We start from the raw sequence: 19,116 nt of genomic DNA, 5'->3' as shown, positions 1-19,116 counted from the left end.
CAAGTCTTTGTGTCCATATATGTTTTCTTTTTTGTTTGTTTGTTTGTTTGTTTTTGGTAGATACCTCTGGGTAGAATTGTGGGTTACATGGTAAATTTGTTTAACTTTTTAAGAAAGTGGCACACTATTTCCCAGAGAGGCTGTACAATTTTATTTTATTTTTAACATTTTTTTTTTATTATTTCAGAGAGGAAGCGCATGTGCCCTTGACCTCAACCAAACCCAAGACCCTTCAATCCATAGGCCAACGCTCTAGCCACTGAGCCAAACAGGCTAAGGCTGTACCATTTTACTTCCCACCAGAAATGACTGAGGGTTCCCATTTCTCTGCATTTTTGCCAACATTTGCTATGGTCTGACTTTTTAATTATAGTCATTCTCCTGGGTGTGAAGTGGTGTCTCATGGTTTTGATTTGTGTTTCCCTAATGGCTAATGATTTTGGATAGATCTTGATTTTTAAATGTTGGAATTCATTCAAATTTTTAAAATGCTCCATATCGGCCCTGTACAGATGGAACAAACCTGTTTAAAACAAAACCTGTTCACGGGCAGGACCTGCCCTTAGGGAACGAGTTTGCACTTCTGACCTAAATTCTGAAAAACAATTGTCTGTGAACTTTTCCTTTTTGGGGTAAAAGCAGCCTAGACTGCCAGCAAAAATTACTATACAGGGGAAATTTTTCTCACTCTTTTGTAATGAACTCATAGACCAGGAAAAAAAGACAATTTTTAATCTGTATATTCATTGTGCCACTTTTTTCTCCAGTAAATCATCCTGTTATACAGGATTGAATTAGTGCTTTACGTGGACACGAATATATTCGTAAAGCAGTTAAGAAATTTGCCAAAGGTTAAAGACCAAGGAAGTTGCAGAGATGAACTAAAGCCAAGTCTATCGAGTTTTAAATTCTGTGTTTTCCACATCAGAATGGCAACAGATTCTGGGATGGAGCTACATGGGGTGAGCCTGGAGCCAGAGGAGTCTGGCTGGACGGATGACAGAGGTAGAGGGAGACATGATGTAGGAGCAAGGGAGAGCAAGGAGCCAAAGAAGTTTCAAGACAAAGAAAGTTGGGAAGAGAGGGTTTTGGGGTGGTAGGATGAAGTGGAAGTGGGAAGAAATTAGGTTTGGGACTAATTGCTATTGCAGTGTCTCTCCCATCTAGGTAGAGATGTCTAGAAGACAGTTAAATGTAGGGCCGAAGTGCTGGAGAGATACATTTGGGGACATTCTCTTTATTATTGGCTTCTCATCAAGACTACCATCTTTGTGATGTTAAATTCTGGTGAGCTTCCTGCCCTCCTCTTCTGACGGTCCACCGAGGTTTTTTGTTTTTGTTTTTTTAATTATGAAAACCCACAGACTTGGTGGCTAATGGGGCTATATTTGTACACAGATGCTCTAAGCATGGGTCACTGCATTCGGAAATGACTTTGGTGGCTCACAAAGCCGAGATTCACACGCTAGAGACATTTTAAAAACACCACTCACATATTTTGTACAGTTCACGCATACTCCATTGCAGGCTGCACTAGGAAGGACAGATATCTTTATGGAGCCAAGTCACAAGACACCTGGACAAGGGGCAGCTTACCCAGCAGGCAGGTGGGGGAGGGGGTCCAGATGCACTTGGACAAAGGACAATACAGGACCTGATTCGGATTTCCCCAGGAAGGACTCTGCACTTGGCTGCCTTGGAACCTTCTCTGAATTCCACCAGCCTGTCCTTATCTTTTCCTGCCTTGTTTTGTTTATTGCTTTATTCTTTTTTTTTTTTTTTTTTTTTTTTTACCAGGCGGGAAGTTTCCTAGGCTTAGCCACTTGTATCACATCACCCGTATTAAAATGCACCCATATCCAACATGAAGGAACTACCTCTTGCTGTAATTTTTTTGGTGAAGCACCTTGATAATTTCATTGTTGTAAAAAATAAACCATTCAGCCGAAACCGGTTTGGCTCAGTGGTAGAGCGTCGGTCTGCAGACTGAAAGGTCCCAGGTTCGATTCTGGTCAAGGGCATGTACATTGGTTGCGGGCACATCCCCGGTAGGCGGTGTGCAAGAGGCAGCTGGTAGATGTTTCTCTCTCATCGACCTTCCTAGCTCTCTCTCTCCCTTCCTCTCTGAAAAAAATCAATAAAATATATTTTAAAAAAATAAAATAAACCATTCACTTTATTGTTGTGACAAACTTTATTCTATGTATATGTAAGCATTTGAGTCGTGTTGACGTGGACTCAATTGTGCAGGCATTCCATTAAATGCTTATTACCTTTGATTTCTTTCCAGTTTCCTTATTTTGGAGCTATTTTCTTTTTTTTTTTCAGGTCACAAACGTTTCTAAGGCTTTTGGGAAGCTCATCAGCCCGAAGGTGATTTCACAGCCCCGCAGAACCTCCCCGTAGCTCCTCTCACGGAGGAAATTCCATCTGTTGAAAGATGAACGAATGAATGAGGTGAAGGAAGTCCTTCCCCCAAGTCCTCTCTCCCAGGCCGGCTGGTTTCACCTTCAGGAATCCAAGCCCAGCCTGGAGGCTGGGTGGGAAGGCCCCTCCCCTCGCCAACATCAGAACTGCGGCATCAGGAAAGCTGTCCCGTCGGCGCCCAACAGACCTGGGGAGGTTGCACCGAGGATACCTCAGCGGCCGGATCGCAGAACACAGTCGGGGACCACCCCTCCACCCCCTCTCCGCAGAGGCAGTGCGCATGGGCAGAGCGGGCCCCCAGCCCGGCCTCTCCTCCCCCACTGCAGGTGAGCCGCGAAGCCGCGGTCCCCACCCCCCGCCCCGCAGCCAGGGTGACGTAAGGCCTCTGGACCGCGCTCCCGCCCCGCCCCTGCCGGCAGCGCTGGGGGCCCGTGACTCTGCGGTGGGAGCGGCTCCGCTGCGGGGCACGCCGGCGGCGGCGGGGAGCCCTGTGGGCATCTAGGCGCTCGAGTGGGTGGTCGCGGCGGCCGGACGCCGCGGCGAGGCGCGGCCGGGCGGAGCTCGGCGCTCCTGCGGCGGCGGCACACCTGCCCCGCCGCCAGCACCGCACCGCCGCGGCCCCAGCAGAGCCTGCATCCGCTGCCCCGCGGGATCGCAGGGCGCCCGGCCAGCCTCAGCTGTCCATCTCTGCCCGAGCCAGCCAATCGCCTGCGACCGCTCCGGCCGCACCTCCCGGAATCTGTGACGGGCGTGCGCCGCAGCCTATGAGGGTGGGGCCTCTGCGGGCGGGGCTGGGCGCGGGAGCCAATGAGCGCGGTTCCAGGTGGGCGGAGGGAGCGGACCTCGAGAAGGTAGCTTCGCTCGCGTTGCTAACGTCTTCCCTTGGAGATGGGCGCGCAAACGGACCAGTGGGTCTGGGGGCGGCGGTGACGGGCGTGGGGCTGGCCCAATGAGGGCGGGGGTGGGTGGGGCAGCCCGGAGCAGCAGTGCTAAAGGAGCCCGGCGGAGGCAGCGGTGGGTTTGGGACTGAGGCGCTGGAGCTGTGGTCGCGGCTCGGAACGTGCGCGCCGGCGCCACCATCTTCGGCTGAAGGTGAGAGGCGCGGCTGTCCGCGGCCGAGGGACGGCGTGTGGGGGGGACGGAAGGACCCCGGGCCGGGCACCCGTTGGCCCTGGAGGACCGGAGCGGAGCCGCCGTGGGAGCGGGCGGGGGAAGCTGAGGAGCTCCGGGCAGAGGGGCTTGTGTGCGGGGATCGTAGGTTCCTCGGGGGAAGGACCCGGGAGTAGGGTGACGGGACCCCATGGGTGGAGAGCCCCCTGGAAGGGCGGGGAATGAGGTCCTGGAGCGGGAGACCCCTGCGGGGATCAGGGCCTGGGTGTGCGGGAGGACGACCCCTCGGGGGCTGGGGATGGAGATCTGGGTGTGGGGATGAGGGGAGCTGGGATTCGGCGTGTGGGGTCCGAGTGCCCGGGGTTGGGGGCCCTGGTGACCTGGTGGGGGTCTCGGGCGGGGGTGTCCCCGAGTCTGTCCGTCTCCCTGGAGGGGTGGGGGTCCCGGGCGGGCTGGGAAGCGCGTTCCCGGTTGGGGGTGGGGAGATGCTGGACGGGAAGGGCCCCCGGTGGGTTCCTGGGGGTTAGGCCGGGTCGGGCACCCTCGGTGCGGTGAGGGGTCCGCCGGGGGTTCGGCCGGCGGCCGGAGCGCCCGGGACCCAGGGGTCGGAGGGGCCGGAGGCAGGGGCTCGGCGCGGCCGGGGAAGCGCGGGGCGGCGGAGGGTCGGAGGAGCCGGGAAGGTCGGGCTCCGCGGCTCCCGGGCGGGAGGGCGGGAGGGGCGTCCTACAACGTGCTCTGCAGCCCGCGGGGGCCCGGGTGGGCGCGGGCGAGGCCCGGCGGTTTGGGGGTGGGGTGGGGGGCGGCGAGGCGGGAAATGTGGCGGCGGGGGCGCGCTGCAGCAGGGCGGCCGGGGGGAGGGTCAGCCCTCGCTTCGGGATCCCTTTATTGTGTGAGGGATCTGGGGAATGGCTCGCCGCAGAGCCTTCCCGGCCTTGTGCATCTGGGGTCACCCCCGGATCCCATAAAATCAGCCTGGAATGGGGTCAGAGGGAAGTAGGAGCCGCGGAGTCCCGGCGGGTTGCGGGCTTTGTGGGCCTGCGGTGGGCGGATGCGGCCCGGGGACCTCGGAGGCCCCCCGGCCGGCCTTCCCCGGGAACCGGGGCCTTAGGAAGGAGAGGTCGGCGACTCGGTGGGTCTGAGCTCGGCCAGGGAGGTTTGGGCACCGCGGCCTCTGCCCATGGCCTCTGCCTATGACCGTTATCTGTTTCTCGGGGCCTCTGCAGCTAGCTAGCTCCCTTCAAGATCACTGCGGTTGGTGGAAGGGGGTGGGGTGGGTGGGGTAGGGGGAAGCAGGCGGGGTAGATCCAGACTGCAAATGAAACAAAGACTGCTGTTTTCGCTGAATAATATAATACCAAATATAATACTTTGGCTTTGCTGAGATTTTTGTTTTTTTTAGCATTGAAACTGAGGATTCTTTGAGTCTCAGGCTCAATGATTCTTGATAGTATTCACTCTGGAAAACTTTAACCTATTTATTTTTTTATTTCCTCCATCAATCCGTCCTGATTAATTATTTTCTTTAGTCCCGTGCTTTTGGTGCTGATGTATGCCCTGTCTGTCTCAGATTCTGGAAAAGGGGCCATTTTATGCTTCTCCATACTTCTGCATCTTACAGTCAGTTCTTCCCCGTTCTTATCTGGGGAAAGCATATGGTGTCATTGTGCGATAGGGCACGAGCTTTTACAGCAAAGGGATGTGACCCGACAGCCTGGCTTTTTATTTGGGCTCCTTGGGGAAATCATTACAATGAAGACAGACTGGATGGAAGGTGAGATGGAGGAAATTTTGAAGGGCATGGCGTAGGTCTGGTGAAAGACTATATGCGACTGTGGCTTATGTACTTTCTCATCCTATAGAAATTAAAATTCCTGCTGCTGGTTCACATTGCAGAAATATGTAACACAAATATTATCTGAGAGATGGTGCAGGCCATGGCTAGCCATAGTGCCCTTTCGCGTTTGGTTTGTGCTCATTTGATTTAGCAGAATATTGATAAATTAATAGACTAGCAGGTCTCTGTAGTGCAAGTGACCTCAGCGGTGGTGTTACGCAAATTGGGACAATTTCTGTTTTAGTGTGTCCGTCTTAAAGGGGTGCACTAGCACGGAAAATTTATCCATTTTTGTTTGGCTGTGTATGAAAGATATTCATAAAATTTAACTGTTTTCCTGCATCCATACTTTGCTACATGCTGGACGGCAGTTGAGAAATGTTCCGGGTGGCATTTTATTGGAAGTCAAAAATGGTCCGGTGGGAGGGAGCCCAGGAGTGTGTGCCCTGAAACCAATGACGGCCATAGGGGTTCATTCATACACATATAAATGATTCAACTATAATTAAGCAGTTATTTCAAATGTCACCAAGAACCTTTGTGTCTCCTGCAAAGAGGTTCCTATTTATTCATTTTTCCACTAAGTATAGTTGTGGGGTTTTTTTTTTTTTATAATATAGAAAGCATTTCCTAGGTTGTGCCAGTGTGTTTATTGGCCGAGCCTGTACTCTTGAAGCCATAATCGATAGGGTTTTTATTTAGTAGAGAGGCAGTCTATAGTGCACATCATGCCCTTCAAAATTCCCTCCCTCTCCCCTTCCACGGTTGTGGAATGAACTCAGGAGCTGAACTCTGGGTTTTCGCCCAGCCCTGCTATTTGTTGGCTGGTTTTTGGCTTTCTCTGTGCCTCAGGTTCCTCATCTGTATAATGAAGATATAAATAGTACCTACTTCATAGGGCTTTGTGAGGATTAAGAGTTGATATATGTAAACTGCTTAGAATAGTGTCTGGCCATAATTAGTGATATATAACAACAGCGCTTGCTATTTTAAATATTGTGATATTATCCTTTCCACACGACAAAGCATTTGGGAGTGGTTCACTTTAAATACCAGTATTATCAAGATTGGGTCCCAAATGTACAATGGAATGAAAACAAACACAACATATTTGGCAATCACAAATGAAGAATTAAAATGAACAACAACAAAAATCTTCAGTGGCCTAATGAACACTAGCAATTAAAGAATGATTTGAGTACCTACTACCTGCTAAGCTTTCTTGGCCAATGCACAAGAGGGCAAGAAAAATGCCAGAAGAGCAGCACAAAATGTTAGGTGGAGGAGAAGGATTCAGTTGCCAGATTGACCTGAAAAGAACTTCTGAAAGGGTGTCATTTGGGCCAGGATTTGAAGGAATGGTAGGTGTTTGGTTGTGGAGGAGAAATGAGGGTAGGACCACTCATGTACTATTTGATCAGTAGGTATAGATTACCTCCTTGGATCCAGGACTAGTCTGAGTGCTTACCATATAGTAAGAAATAGGAAATGTCCTGACAGTGTTTAGTTGTAGAAAACTCTGGAAAAGTAAAAATTTGTAATCCCACTTCCCAGTGAAGACCCAGGAATAGTTATTCCCTTTGTTTTAAAGTGTGTGTGTGTGTGTGTGTGTGTATATATAAAATTTCCACCCACAAAACAAGGAACATTTTGTAATTACACTTTTGTGATGTATTGAGTTTCTTGTTTTGTTTTGTTAATTCTCAGTTGAGACTATTTTTCCGTTGCTTTTAGATAGAGTGGAAGGTAGGGAGTTGGGGGAGAGAAACATTGATGTGAGTCTCATCAGTTGGTTGCTTCCCTATGCTGAGGATTGAACCTACAACCCAGGTATGTGCCCTGACTGGGAATCAAACCTGTGACCCTTCAGTGTGTGGGCTGAGGCTCTAATCATTTAGCTATATCGGTAGGAACTATTATAAGCACTTCCCTACACAAAAAAAGTACTAATAAATTTAAGATGTACAATTCGATAAAATAATTTTTAAATACATAATTTACTTTGAAAAAAATAGCCTGCTGTAGAAATGACCAGTTATTCTAATTTATAGTAAAAACTTTAAGCATACCCAAGGTAAAGGTAAAGAAATGTGTGTGTGCCGATTGGCAGCAAGACAGTTTCCCAAGTATTATATGGGACATACAGTTAATACCTAAAAAGAATATTAAGAATAACTTATCATATTTTGTTATAGTTGGGTATTTTTGCTTTGGATAGACTGTCCTTGAATCAGAGTGTGTGTCTGATTGTCTCTTAATTCATCTGGGATAAGTCCCACTTCAAAGACATGCCTCCTCCTTACAGTGTTTAGTATAGCAGCTGGGAAGACAGAATACTTGTTAATGATCTTATAGAGTAGTCCCTAGAGTAATGGTCTTTTGAAGCCATTCTTTTAAAATATATAAATATATTATTGATTTCAGAGAGGAAGGGAGAGGGAAAGAGAGATAGAAACATCAGTGATGAAAATCATTGGTCGACTGCTTCCTGCACACCTCCAACTGAGGATTGATCCCATAACCCAGCCATGTGCCTTTGACCAGAATCAAACCGGGGACCCTTCAGACTGCAGGCTGATGCTCTATCCACTGAGCCAAACCAGCTAAGGTTGAAACCATTCTTTAGATTGTACATGTGTCCATAAATATTTCCTGTAAGAAGGCAAATGCTAATTAAAAAACATGTTAGCTAATAATTTAATAAAAAAAGAAAAGAAATAAAAAATTTTAAAAAACATGATAGCAATTTTATTAATAGAAGTCTTAATGTTACATGTTTTGTGACTTTTTTTATTTTGTGATTTTTTTTTTTTTTGTCCATGTCTATTATCCTTAAAACATTAATGTAGTCTTTAAATCTCAGTATGAATTAGTCTGGAACATTGGTTTTCAACTTTGTTTTGTTTTTACCTCAAATACCTGTTAGTAACAGTGGCTCACCATGGCAGCCAGAGAACTTTGGAGCAATGATTCTCAAAGTGTGGTCCAGGATCAGCAGCATTAGCATCATCTGGAATTTGTTGCAAATGCAAGTTCCGCCGAAACCAGTTTGGCTCAGTGGTAGAGCGTCGGTTTGCGAACGGAAAGGTCCCAGGTTCGATTCCGGTCAAGGGCATGTACATTGGTTGCAGGCACATCCCCGGTACAAGAGGCAGCTGGTCGATGTTTCTCTCTCATCGACGTTTCTAGCTCTCTATCTCTTTCCCTTCCTCTCTGTAAAAAATCAATAAAATATATTAAAAACAAAACAAAAAACAAAAAAAACAATCTTCGTAAAGACTTTAAAAAAAAATTTTTTTTAAATGCAAGTTCCTAAGCTCCGCCCCAGATTTAACTAAATCAGAAACTCTGGGGATGCAGCCAGGCAGTGTGTGGGTGCTGCCAGTGCACATGCCAAAGTTTGAGGACCATGCATGGATGTTCGTGATGCATTATTACTTTGTAACAAATAATTTCTGAAGAATCTTAGCTATTTGATTCTAGTAAATTCTCAATAGCAGCGAAAGGGGTAGTATCTGCACCCAATATCAGTGATTAATTTTTTAGGACACAGAATCTGAAGGAAGCTGTGAGTGTTCTCTTTTTTGAAAAGCGTACATACATGTATAAAGTGAGTGTACAACTTTTTTATACCATTTCAGCTGGAAATTTGACTATGGAATCAAGGTTAAGAACCTCTTTAACAACTTTGGACTGTTTTATGGTTAACCTTTCAGCCTTCTAACTTGCCTATAAAGAATCCCCATCACTTGGGGGGCTGGGAGAAGTTGGAAAGATTTGATAAAGCTAGAGTAGGTACTCAGTTGGCTTCTGTATTGATTTGGATGAAGTCATGGATGGCATCCATGCTTATGAAATTTGTTAACCACCTGGAACTTGGAGTAATAACAAAAGTGTTTAATGATGGTGCTGGATTCCAAAAAGATGTTGTAAAGGAGATAAGTGAGTCTCATCAGAAAGGTGAGTGGTGAATGTAAAATCTTGTCGTTTGATCCAAGAAGCCAAGTGCACAAGTATAGGAGGGGAGGTAACTTAGAGCAGCATGTATGGAGGTTTGGCTGACAGCTCATTCTGAGCCAACAGTGAATGAGGACAGATACACTGATTAGGTCTTCAAATACATGAACAGCTCTCCCTCGTGTGGCCCTACAGTTCCTTTTCCTTTGGTGCTGGGGGAACTGTAGGTGGAATAATATGTTTGCTTCTGGTCACGCTCTCTAAAGGGGCATAAGCACATGGAGTCTGTTTGGAGGCAGGAGTCAGGGTGGTGGAATGAGTCTTGATGAACGATGGAATGCTGAAGAGGAGCGGAGGGAGTAGGAGCAGCTGCAGGGACGGGAGTGGAGACCTGAATAGCTACCGTCACATACTTGAAAGGCTGTCACGTGAAGCCGCGTCACGTTTTTCCTCTGTGGCCTTACTCGATCACATTAAGACCACATTGACATAGACGAGCTATAGGGAAACTGACTTGGTGTATTTGTAAGGAAGAACTTTGAGTCTGTTGTCTGAGGATGGAATGGGAGGCTTGTTTTAGACCCGATGCTTTCTCTTCTGTCATCCCTCATGTGTTCTGTAGCTATATCCCGGTGGTTAAACAAATTCTGGTACCACTCCATGGGCTTTTTATTATGAATTTTTGTTTTCTTCCTCTTTATTCTCCTTTCCTTTGTTAACTCTGTTTAATTTGTGGTGAGGGTGAAAGAGGAGATGAAGAGGGGGAATAGTCAAACTAGAACTTTGCTTTTCCCTTCTGCTTGTTTTCCAGCCCTCGGTCACTGAGGGCATGTCTTGAGAGGTCTTCAGACAACCAGAGTCTAATTTGTGGTCACTCCTGAAATTTACCTTGGAAACTAAATTAATATGGCCATAAAGAGGAATACCCCTGATTTTTAACTCAAAGTTTATGCTTTCTTTTACCAAAGGAGTAAAATTTGTGAATTCTATATATAAATATAAATAATTTTATATATGTGTGTGTTTATTGAGAGCGGGGAGAGAGGGAGAAAAAGAGAGAGAGAAACATCAATGGGAGAGAAACATTGACCAGCTGCCTCCTGCATGCCCCCTGCTGGGGATCAAACTCACAACTTGGGCGTGTTCCCTGACTGGGAAGTGAACTGGCGCCCTTTCGGTGTACAGGATGATGCTCAAACAACTGAGCCAACATCGTCCAGGGCTCATTTTATATTGTGAAGCATCTAACTTTATCCTCCTCCTCTTTTCATAGAGGCGATCGCTCTTGGATCCTTCTGTTTACAATGGCACAGAGAAGCGGACTTGAAGATCCAGAGAGGTATCTCTTTGTGGACAGGGCTGTCATCTACAACCCTGCCACACAGGCTGACTGGACGGCGAAAAAGCTGGTGTGGATTCCATCCGAACGCCATGGTTTTGAGGCAGCTAGTATCAAAGAAGAGCGGGGAGATGAAGTTATGGTGGAGTTGGCAGAGAATGGAAAGAAAGCAATGGTCAACAAAGATGATATTCAGAAGATGAACCCACCTAAGTTTTCCAAGGTGGAGGATATGGCAGAATTGACGTGCTTGAATGAAGCTTCTGTTTTACATAATCTGAAGGATCGTTACTATTCAGGTCTTATCTATGTAAGTATTCCCTCTAAATAATCACGTGAAGTGTGCTGACTGGGGATTAATGTAAATTATACATACTGTCAGAATCAAATGAGAATGTGGACTATTCACCCACTCTGTTTAACATTGTTATTTCTATTAAAGATAGTCTCTTGCTTATCCTAAGGCTTGCTTTGCTTTAAATTTTTTTTTAAATGAAATATACTGGGTGGTATGTGAAGACTTTTGTGGTAGTGCTCTGGAATATAATAAGATAGGGGAAGCATGTGGCAGAAAGACCAGGGAGTTTATATGGGACTAAGAGCTGCATTAATAGTAGGATGCAGACAGCAAATTAGTAGGAAATGCTGTGTAAACCCAGAATTGTAAAGTGGAGGGGTGCAAGCTTAGACGTTTCAGTGAAGAGCAAGAACCAGGTCACTGGGTGCAGGGGAATGGGGAAGATGAGACTGAGGTTTTTAAGAGGAAACGGTACAGGGTGAGATTGAGGCTGGGGTTGTCCTGCGGTTAGCAGTTGACACATACAAATGTTGTAGTCACTGACCATATAAAAGTCATTGAAAAATAATAAGGGGTAAGGAAGAGGGGAAAACGCAAGCCAGGGCCTGAAAAAAATCTAGAATGACAAAACAGGTTTGAAGGGATGGTAGATGGAGTTGGCAAAGATTTAAAGAAGGTGGTATAGATAGAACTTAGATTTAGAATGAAGAGAAGGAGACAGAAAAGTTGACATTGTAATGGTCTGGATTTGGAAAAGAATTTTATGCAAGAGTGTGATACTGAAGCTCGTTCACAAGTCAGAACTTCAACAAATCAGAACGAGCTCCACCATAGGAATTATTTATTTGGTGAATATGTACTGAGCACCTCCTGCCGAGGAGAGTGTGGTGGCCAGGACAGGTTCCTGCCTTCGTGATACGTCCTCTAAGGAAATGAAATGGGAGAGAGCCCACAGCAGGTCAGTGAAACACTCTGAGAAGGTAGCATTTGAGCTAAAATCTGACTGATAGGAGGGGAGCTAGCCATGGGAAAAATCTGAGAAATGAATAGCTCATTCATGACCTTTGCCAAAGAAATTTCAATGAAGCCCGAAGGTCTCTCTCTCCCCCACTCCCACTCACCTCTGCTGTGAGGTAGGGTGGGTGGGGAGGAGAGAATAACAGAATATGTATAGTGACCACATTTTTGGCTATGTTGTTTTGCCATATTTTTTTTTTAAATCTTTATTATTGAAAGCATTACATATCTCCCCCTTTTTCCCCCATTGACCCCCTCCAACCCATCCCATGCCCCTGCCCCACCCTATTGTCTGTGTCCATGGGTTATGCTTAAATATGCACAAAAGTTCTTTGGTTGATCACCTCCCACCCACCCACCCTCTCCCGCCTTCCCTCTAAGATTCCACAGTCTGTTCCATGCTTCCATGTTTCTGGAACTACTCTGTTTATCAGTTTATTTTGTTAATTAGATTCCACATATAAGTGAGATCATGTGATACTTGTCTTTATGTGACTGGCTTATTTCATTTAGCATAGTGTTCTCCAGGTCCCTCCATGCTGTCTTACAGGATAAGAGATCCTTCTTTGTTACTGCTGATAGTATTTCATGGTATAAATGTACCACAGCTTTCTATCCACTGTCTGCTGATGGGCACTTGGCTGTTTCCAGATCTTAGCTATTGTAAATTGCGTTGCTATGAACATAGGGGTACATTCTTTCTGATTGGTGTTTCGGGTTTCTTAGGATATAGTCTTGGAAGTGGGATCACTGGGTCAAATGACAGTTCCATAATTAATTTTTTGAGAAAACTCCATACTGTTTTCCATAATGGCTGCATCAGTTTGCATTCCCACCAGCAGCGTAAGCAGGTCCCCTTTTTCTACATCCTTGCCAACACTTGTCATTCGTTGATTTGTTGATGGTAGCCATTCTGACAGGTGTGAGGTGGTACCTCATTGTCGTTTTAATTTGCATCTCTCTTATGATCAGTGACTTTGAGCATTTTTTCATGTCCACTTTGGGGAAGTGTCTATTGAGGTCCTTGGCCCATTTTTTAATTGGGTTGTTTGTCTTCCTGGTGTTGCCACATTTGTAGACTTACCAAAGTCTGTGAAGGCAGGAGAGACTGACCACTGTGTGTCTCCACTGCTGGCACAGCTCCTTTCTCTTCTCTCTTGTCAAACAAGTCAAAGGGGTCTGGAGTGAAGATAATGGCCGTGAAGGAGAGGAGAAACATGGAAAACTAAGAGATGTGGTCAGATCGTAATGTTGAGCAAAGATTTGAGCTGTGGGTCAATTTTGGACGGTGTCTGGTGCAGTGACTTGCGAAAGGCTGGAAGTGTGACGACACAACCAAAACGTTGTGGAATGGAGCCAGAGTCGCTCTGCCAGTCTTCACTTCATTCCCCACTTTGGGTCCTATAGGTTCCTGCAACCAGGAGAGAGGAGGGAACTAGAAAAGGGAAAGAGATTGTGGGATAAAGAGAAGGGGTGAAAGAAAAGACATTTTATTTGTAGCCATGCTTTATAATACTCCACAACTTTGCAAGTATCTTTTATTGTGTTTGGGTTTTCCCCACTCAACTCATGTATAACCTGAGGGACTTTCCAAGTTTCCTTTCAAACCATGATCCCCTTGGTCTTTAAAAAAGGGAAATCTGAGGGTTTTTGTTTTGTTTTGTTTTTTTAAAGATTTAAAGTCTCAGAAGTGGGGGTTTGGGAGGATCTTGTCCATAATTTTCAATAAGTTGGTTATTCACAGGTTTAGTTTCCTTATATTTTCTTTGTATTTAATCTCCCTGACATACAACTTATCATCCAATATTAATTTTTTCCCCTAGTAAAGCCATTTAAATACTGTGACTGTATCCCCTGGTACTGTTTTAGCTCACCTCGCACAGTCTGTTCTGTAATATTTGTATTATTTAGTTCTAAATATTTTCTAATTTCTATTATGATTTCTGATTTAATCTATGAACCTTTTAAAAGTATACTTTTAAAACTTCTAAATGTTGATTTTTAAGTTGTCTTTTTATTATTTATTTTTATAATATATTTTTATTGATTTCAGAGAGGAAGGGAGAGGGAGAGAAACATCAATGATGAGAAAGAATCATTGATTGGCTGCCTCCTGCATCCCCCTACTGGTGATCAAGCACTTGACCAGAATCAAATCCAGGACCCTTCAGTCCACAGGCAGGTGCTCTATCCACTGAGCCAAACCAGCTAGGCTATCTTTTTATTATTTTTAAATTAATTGCATTGCAGTCGAAGAATATAGTCCATATAATACATTCTTTGTTTTTTCTGAGTCTTGCTTTATATAGATATTGACAGTTCTATATGTATTTATAAAGAAGGTATATTCTTTTATTGAAGGTCTATTCTGTCTGTATATGACTAAGATTTTAATTAGTGAAATCTTCTATAGCCTTATTTTTGTTTGCTTGGTTTATCAATTACTGAGAAGTATCTTAAAATCTCTGTTTTATCAACAAAGTATACATTCCTAAATAATATAATTATATAGTTGAGTTTTGCCTGTTTGTGAATGAATCTTATGTAGCCTTGTCTGCCTCTTTTTATTATTTATTTGGTTTTTTGTTTGTTTATTTTTATGTAAAAATAAAAAAAATAATATATATTATTTATTTTTATAATAAATAATATATATTATTTTTTATTTTTTTATTTTTGCTCAGCATTACCTTTTAAAGATCATCCATATTGCTTTGTGTTGGAATAATTTAGTAGTTCTCAAATTGTGGTCTATGGACTCAGGGTTTTTCCCAAGACTTTCCCAGGACCCCTGTGTCAAAACTATCTTCATGATCATTTGCCCTTTTCACTGTTGACATTGGTAGTGATGTCAACAGTGAAAAGACAATGGTAGGAAAATCCGTTAACACGTTATCATGAATAAAGGCGGTGACCCCAAACTGTACCTAGTGGTCATTTTAATTCAGTTTCACTCAAGAATGTCTTTGATAGTGCTCTCCCTCCTGGGAACACGCCATGGCTTCCCTCTCAGGCATGCTCCTCTTAAATTCTAAGAGTGCAGGTGAGACTTGCAACCAGGAGAGCAATGGACTGCCCTGCTTGGCCTCAGGCTAACCCCCCAACCTGTCTCCAAGGCCCCCTTTTCTCTGACTTTCCAGAGCTGACAGCTACCCTGCATCTGCCCATTTGAGACCCAGAGCAGCCCCGTCTATGCTCTCTCCTGTTGCTTCTACCCTAAGCCCTTCCTTGTTTCATTGTCCCCAGCTTTCATAAAAGAAAATAATAATAAAAGAAGAATGTCTTTGATAAAGCAGATAAATTATTGGTTTTATTAATTCTCAACCCTTGTGTCCATGTCTTTTGAATATTTCATATGATGAAATGTTAAGTATGTATAAAGTACTTCTGTGTGTGTTGAACTATGGTGGTTGCCCTGAGGAAAAGCATGTCATTATTTAAGTTGCAGACTAAATTTGCTACTTTTAAAATGATTAGAATACCATTTTTATTTTATAGAGTGGCTGATAGATAAACTATGGTTACTTCCACTTCAGTGTTGGGCAAATATTTTCTTAGGAATAAAGTGAGCCTGTCACTTCAAAGAAAATAACTGATGGTATTTGTTGCCAATGATAAAATTTGAGTTTTCACATGAAAATTAAAATTTGGAGAAACTCGTGTCTATCACTGTGAACTCGAGAGCATTACTTACCCTTTCTGATTCGATAGACAAATGTGATTATGACATAGAGGTGCAATGTCATCATTGGGAAGACTTGCATAATTCAGTGAGCCAATGTTTTACAAGTGATGTGTGTAGATGTTACAAAATCATGCATAGGTAATAGTTTTCATTCAACATGCACGATAAGACATTGGATTTCAATGAAAACAGTATGAAAAGTTAATTGATACGGTTTCAGAAGGTACATTGCCTCTGATCTTTAATTTAAGAAATTATCACTTGTTGAGTTTTGGTGTAGTATCAAAGAAGAACACCCACAATTACTTGAAAAGAGTGTAAAACTACTTCTTTCATCCCAACTATATATTTGTGTAAGGCTGATTTTCTTCATACTTCAACCAAAAAAACATACATATATATATATCACCACAGATTAAATGTAGAAACAGATATGAAAATTGTGTTTCCTATTAAGGCAGATAAGATTTGCAAAAATATGAAACAGTGTCAGCCTTTTTACTTCTTAGAAACCATAGTTAACTTTATAAATGTTACTTATATTAACACATATTCATTGTTATTTAAAATGAATACATGTACATTTTAAAAACAGTTATATAAAACAAAAGATCTTTGTAGTCATTTTCTAAGAGTATAAAAGGGCCCTGGAATAAAAAAGTTTGAATATTTTGTTCATTTTTGTTTGAATGTAATATTCCATTTCAAATCTTTGACCCTTTTTTCAATCCAAATGTTTTTGGACATTTGTTTTTTCCAGTTTTGAAACTGGAACATTTTTTTCAATCCAAATGTTTTTGAACATTGATTGCTTCAGTGAACAGCTTTGAACATGTAACTAGTGCACATAAGCATGCTTTTCTGTAAGGTATAGAACTAGCAATGGGATTCCTGTATGAGAGAATATGCATATTTTTAACTCATATCTTGAGCTTTCTTAGATAATGCCTAATTTAGTCAGAGTCTAGCAGGAAGCAGAAGGCCCTCAAACTAGGTATTCTGAGAGTTTACTAAGGGGACGATTTAGAAACACGTGGATAGAGTTTAGAAAACATGCTAGTTGTACAATATCCAGCTGTAGTGATGGCTGAGAGCCCCTGATACAGCTTGATGTCTAAAGAAGCAACAGGAAAGAACTTTACCTCAACCGGGAGAGGATAGTTGTATGGAAAGGGCTTCCTGATAGGAATTGTGGTCCCTAAAGAGGGATGCCCATTACTCATGACAACTGGCAGGGAAGACCCTGGGGCAGGGATCTTCAAACTACGGCCCGCGGGCCACATGCGGCCCGCAGAGGAGTCTGATCCGGCCCGCCAGGTTTTTTGGGCAGTGAGCGCAGCCGAGGTGTTACAGTAGGAATTAGTAGTTCATATAGTCCGGCCCTCCAGCTCTCTGAGGGACCGTGATCTGGCCCCCACTTTAAAAAGTTTGAGGACCCCTGCCCTGAGGAATAAATTACCCGTCCTTACCTTCTCCCATCCTCAGTCTCCTGCTAATGTCTCCCATGGGTTGAACTCAGTTTGAAGTCAGAGGAGAGAGGAGTTTGATTTATACATATAACTAGAGGCCTGGTGCACGAAATTCTTGCACTTGGGGGAGGTCCCTCAGCCTGGCCTGTGACTTCTCACAGTCTGGGAGCCCTTGGGGAGTGGGCCAAAGCTGGCAGGTAGACATCCTTAGCGCTGCTGCGGAGGTGGGAGAGGCTCCTGCCACCACCACTGGGCTTGCCAGCCGTGAGCCCGGCTTCTCGGTGAGCGGTGCTCCCTCTGTGGGAGCACACTGACCATCAGGGGGCAGCTCCCGCATTGAATGTCTACCCCCTGGTGGTCAGTGTGTATCATAGTGACTGGTCGTTCTGAAGTTTGTTCAATTTGCATATTAGCCTTTTATTATATAGATTTTATGTTTAGATTTTTAAATTTATTTTTAGGGAGAGAGGAAGGAAGAGGAAGAGGCAGAGAAACAATGATGTGAGAGTGAAACATAAATTGGCTGCCCCCTGCATCTGCCCTATGAGAGGATCAAGCCAAAACCTGGGCATGTGCCCTGACCAGGAGGTGAATTGACAACCCTTCCATGCTTCTTTTGTGCATAGGACGATGCCCAGCCAAGTTGAGTCACACTAACCAAGGCAATTATATTTATTTTTTTAAGTCAGCCTCAGATCCATTTGGAATTGAATTTTGTGGACAGTTTAAGATTGATATTTTTCCCCCCCAAATGGCTCTCCAACTGACCAGTGTTGTTTACTGAAACAGTCCTATCTCACTGCTCTGAAGTGCCACCTTTGTTATAAACCAGGTGTTCATGAATTTGTTGACTCCTTAGTATGTTTCATGGGTCTGTGTGCCTGTCTATGAGCCAGTAGATATTGTCTTGTTTGTTATAGCTCACACTCACATATGCCCTTATTGGAAATTTGGGATTTATTGATTCTATAGGTCTTTGGAGGAGAAATGAGATCTTTATAGTATTTGGTCTTGTAGTTTATGGGTATACCTATTTATTTATTTTTTAATTTTTTCTCAATATATTTTATTTCCTTTGTAGAGACCATGTACATCTTTTGTTGATTTTATTTTTGTGCTATTTTAAAATGGTGTCCTAAATATTGCTTTTTAATTGTTACCATTATGTACAAATACAGTTGCTATGTTTTTTACAATTAATTTTTGTATATTGACCTTATAATCATTAACCTTAGTAAGTTTAATTATTAATTATAATAGTTAAGCTGTATATTCTTTTGGAAATACTGACAGTTACCTCTCCAATTCTTATGTAGTTCTTTTGTCGACAAAAGTAAGTCGAAACCTATAGATAAATTTTATAAAAGTTTGAGCCAAAAAATTGAGGACCAACTCACAATAAAAATCTCAAACAAGTGAGTAAATGCTCCGGAGAATGACACTTTTGCACTTCTTTTTTCTACTTTAGAATCAAAGGAGAAGACTGCATGCAATCCATTAGTAATAGATTGAAGAGGTGGGAGAAAGCAAGGGGGAGGTGTCTCTAGGATTGAATGAAAAGCAAAGTGTAGAGATACATACTTGTTTTACATCAGTGGGTACAGGATAGTTGACATTTAACTTTTACAGTAAATAGAGACGGTACGGACAACAAGAAAATGAGCTTTGGGGATTGTCCTGTGAAGGTGGATGGTTAATGCCTCTGAAAGGTCTGGAAAAGATGGTTACTAATATTCCAAGGGTATGTTATCTTAGATGCACAAAAACAATGGACAGGGCTCCCTTAAGGCAAAGATTGACCTTTTATTAAAGAATCTATGACTATGTCTCATGACCTGCCTAGTTAGGAAATCTATGATCAGATCATCCTATGTGATTAGGTTACATGGTCACTGAGCTTGTCAGGCTTGCTACAAAGCCCCTCTCCCATTCACAATTTAACTTGCTTTATTGCGCTGTCCAGGATCTTCATTCAGTAAA

General features: G+C 43.7%; 1 protein-coding gene across 3 annotated transcripts in view; it reads left to right on the top strand.

Annotated features, from left to right (window-relative positions):
* Positions 1 to 2,732: 2,732 nt before the first annotated feature.
* Positions 2,733 to 19,116, top strand: part of MYH10 (myosin heavy chain 10) — a 140,787-nt gene continuing 124,403 nt past the window's right edge. For 2 of the 3 annotated variants that reach the window (XM_084863897.1, XM_084863899.1), the window contains exons 1-2: positions 2,733 to 2,753; positions 10,602 to 10,977. In XM_084863897.1, the coding sequence (XP_084720023.1) occupies positions 10,633 to 10,977 (345 nt within the window). In that variant the 5' untranslated portion in view covers positions 2,733 to 2,753; positions 10,602 to 10,632. Of the gene's footprint in view, positions 2,754 to 3,254; positions 3,520 to 10,601; positions 10,978 to 19,116 lie in introns of those variants that run through there. The other variant, XM_084863898.1, reaches the window with a different exon arrangement.

The sequence above is a fragment of the Pipistrellus hanaki genome (assembly GCF_964339955.1).
Source record: "Pipistrellus hanaki genome assembly, chromosome: 16".
NCBI lineage: Eukaryota > Metazoa > Chordata > Mammalia > Chiroptera > Vespertilionidae > Pipistrellus > Pipistrellus hanaki.
This window is presented reverse-complemented; position numbering and strand designations above follow the sequence as displayed.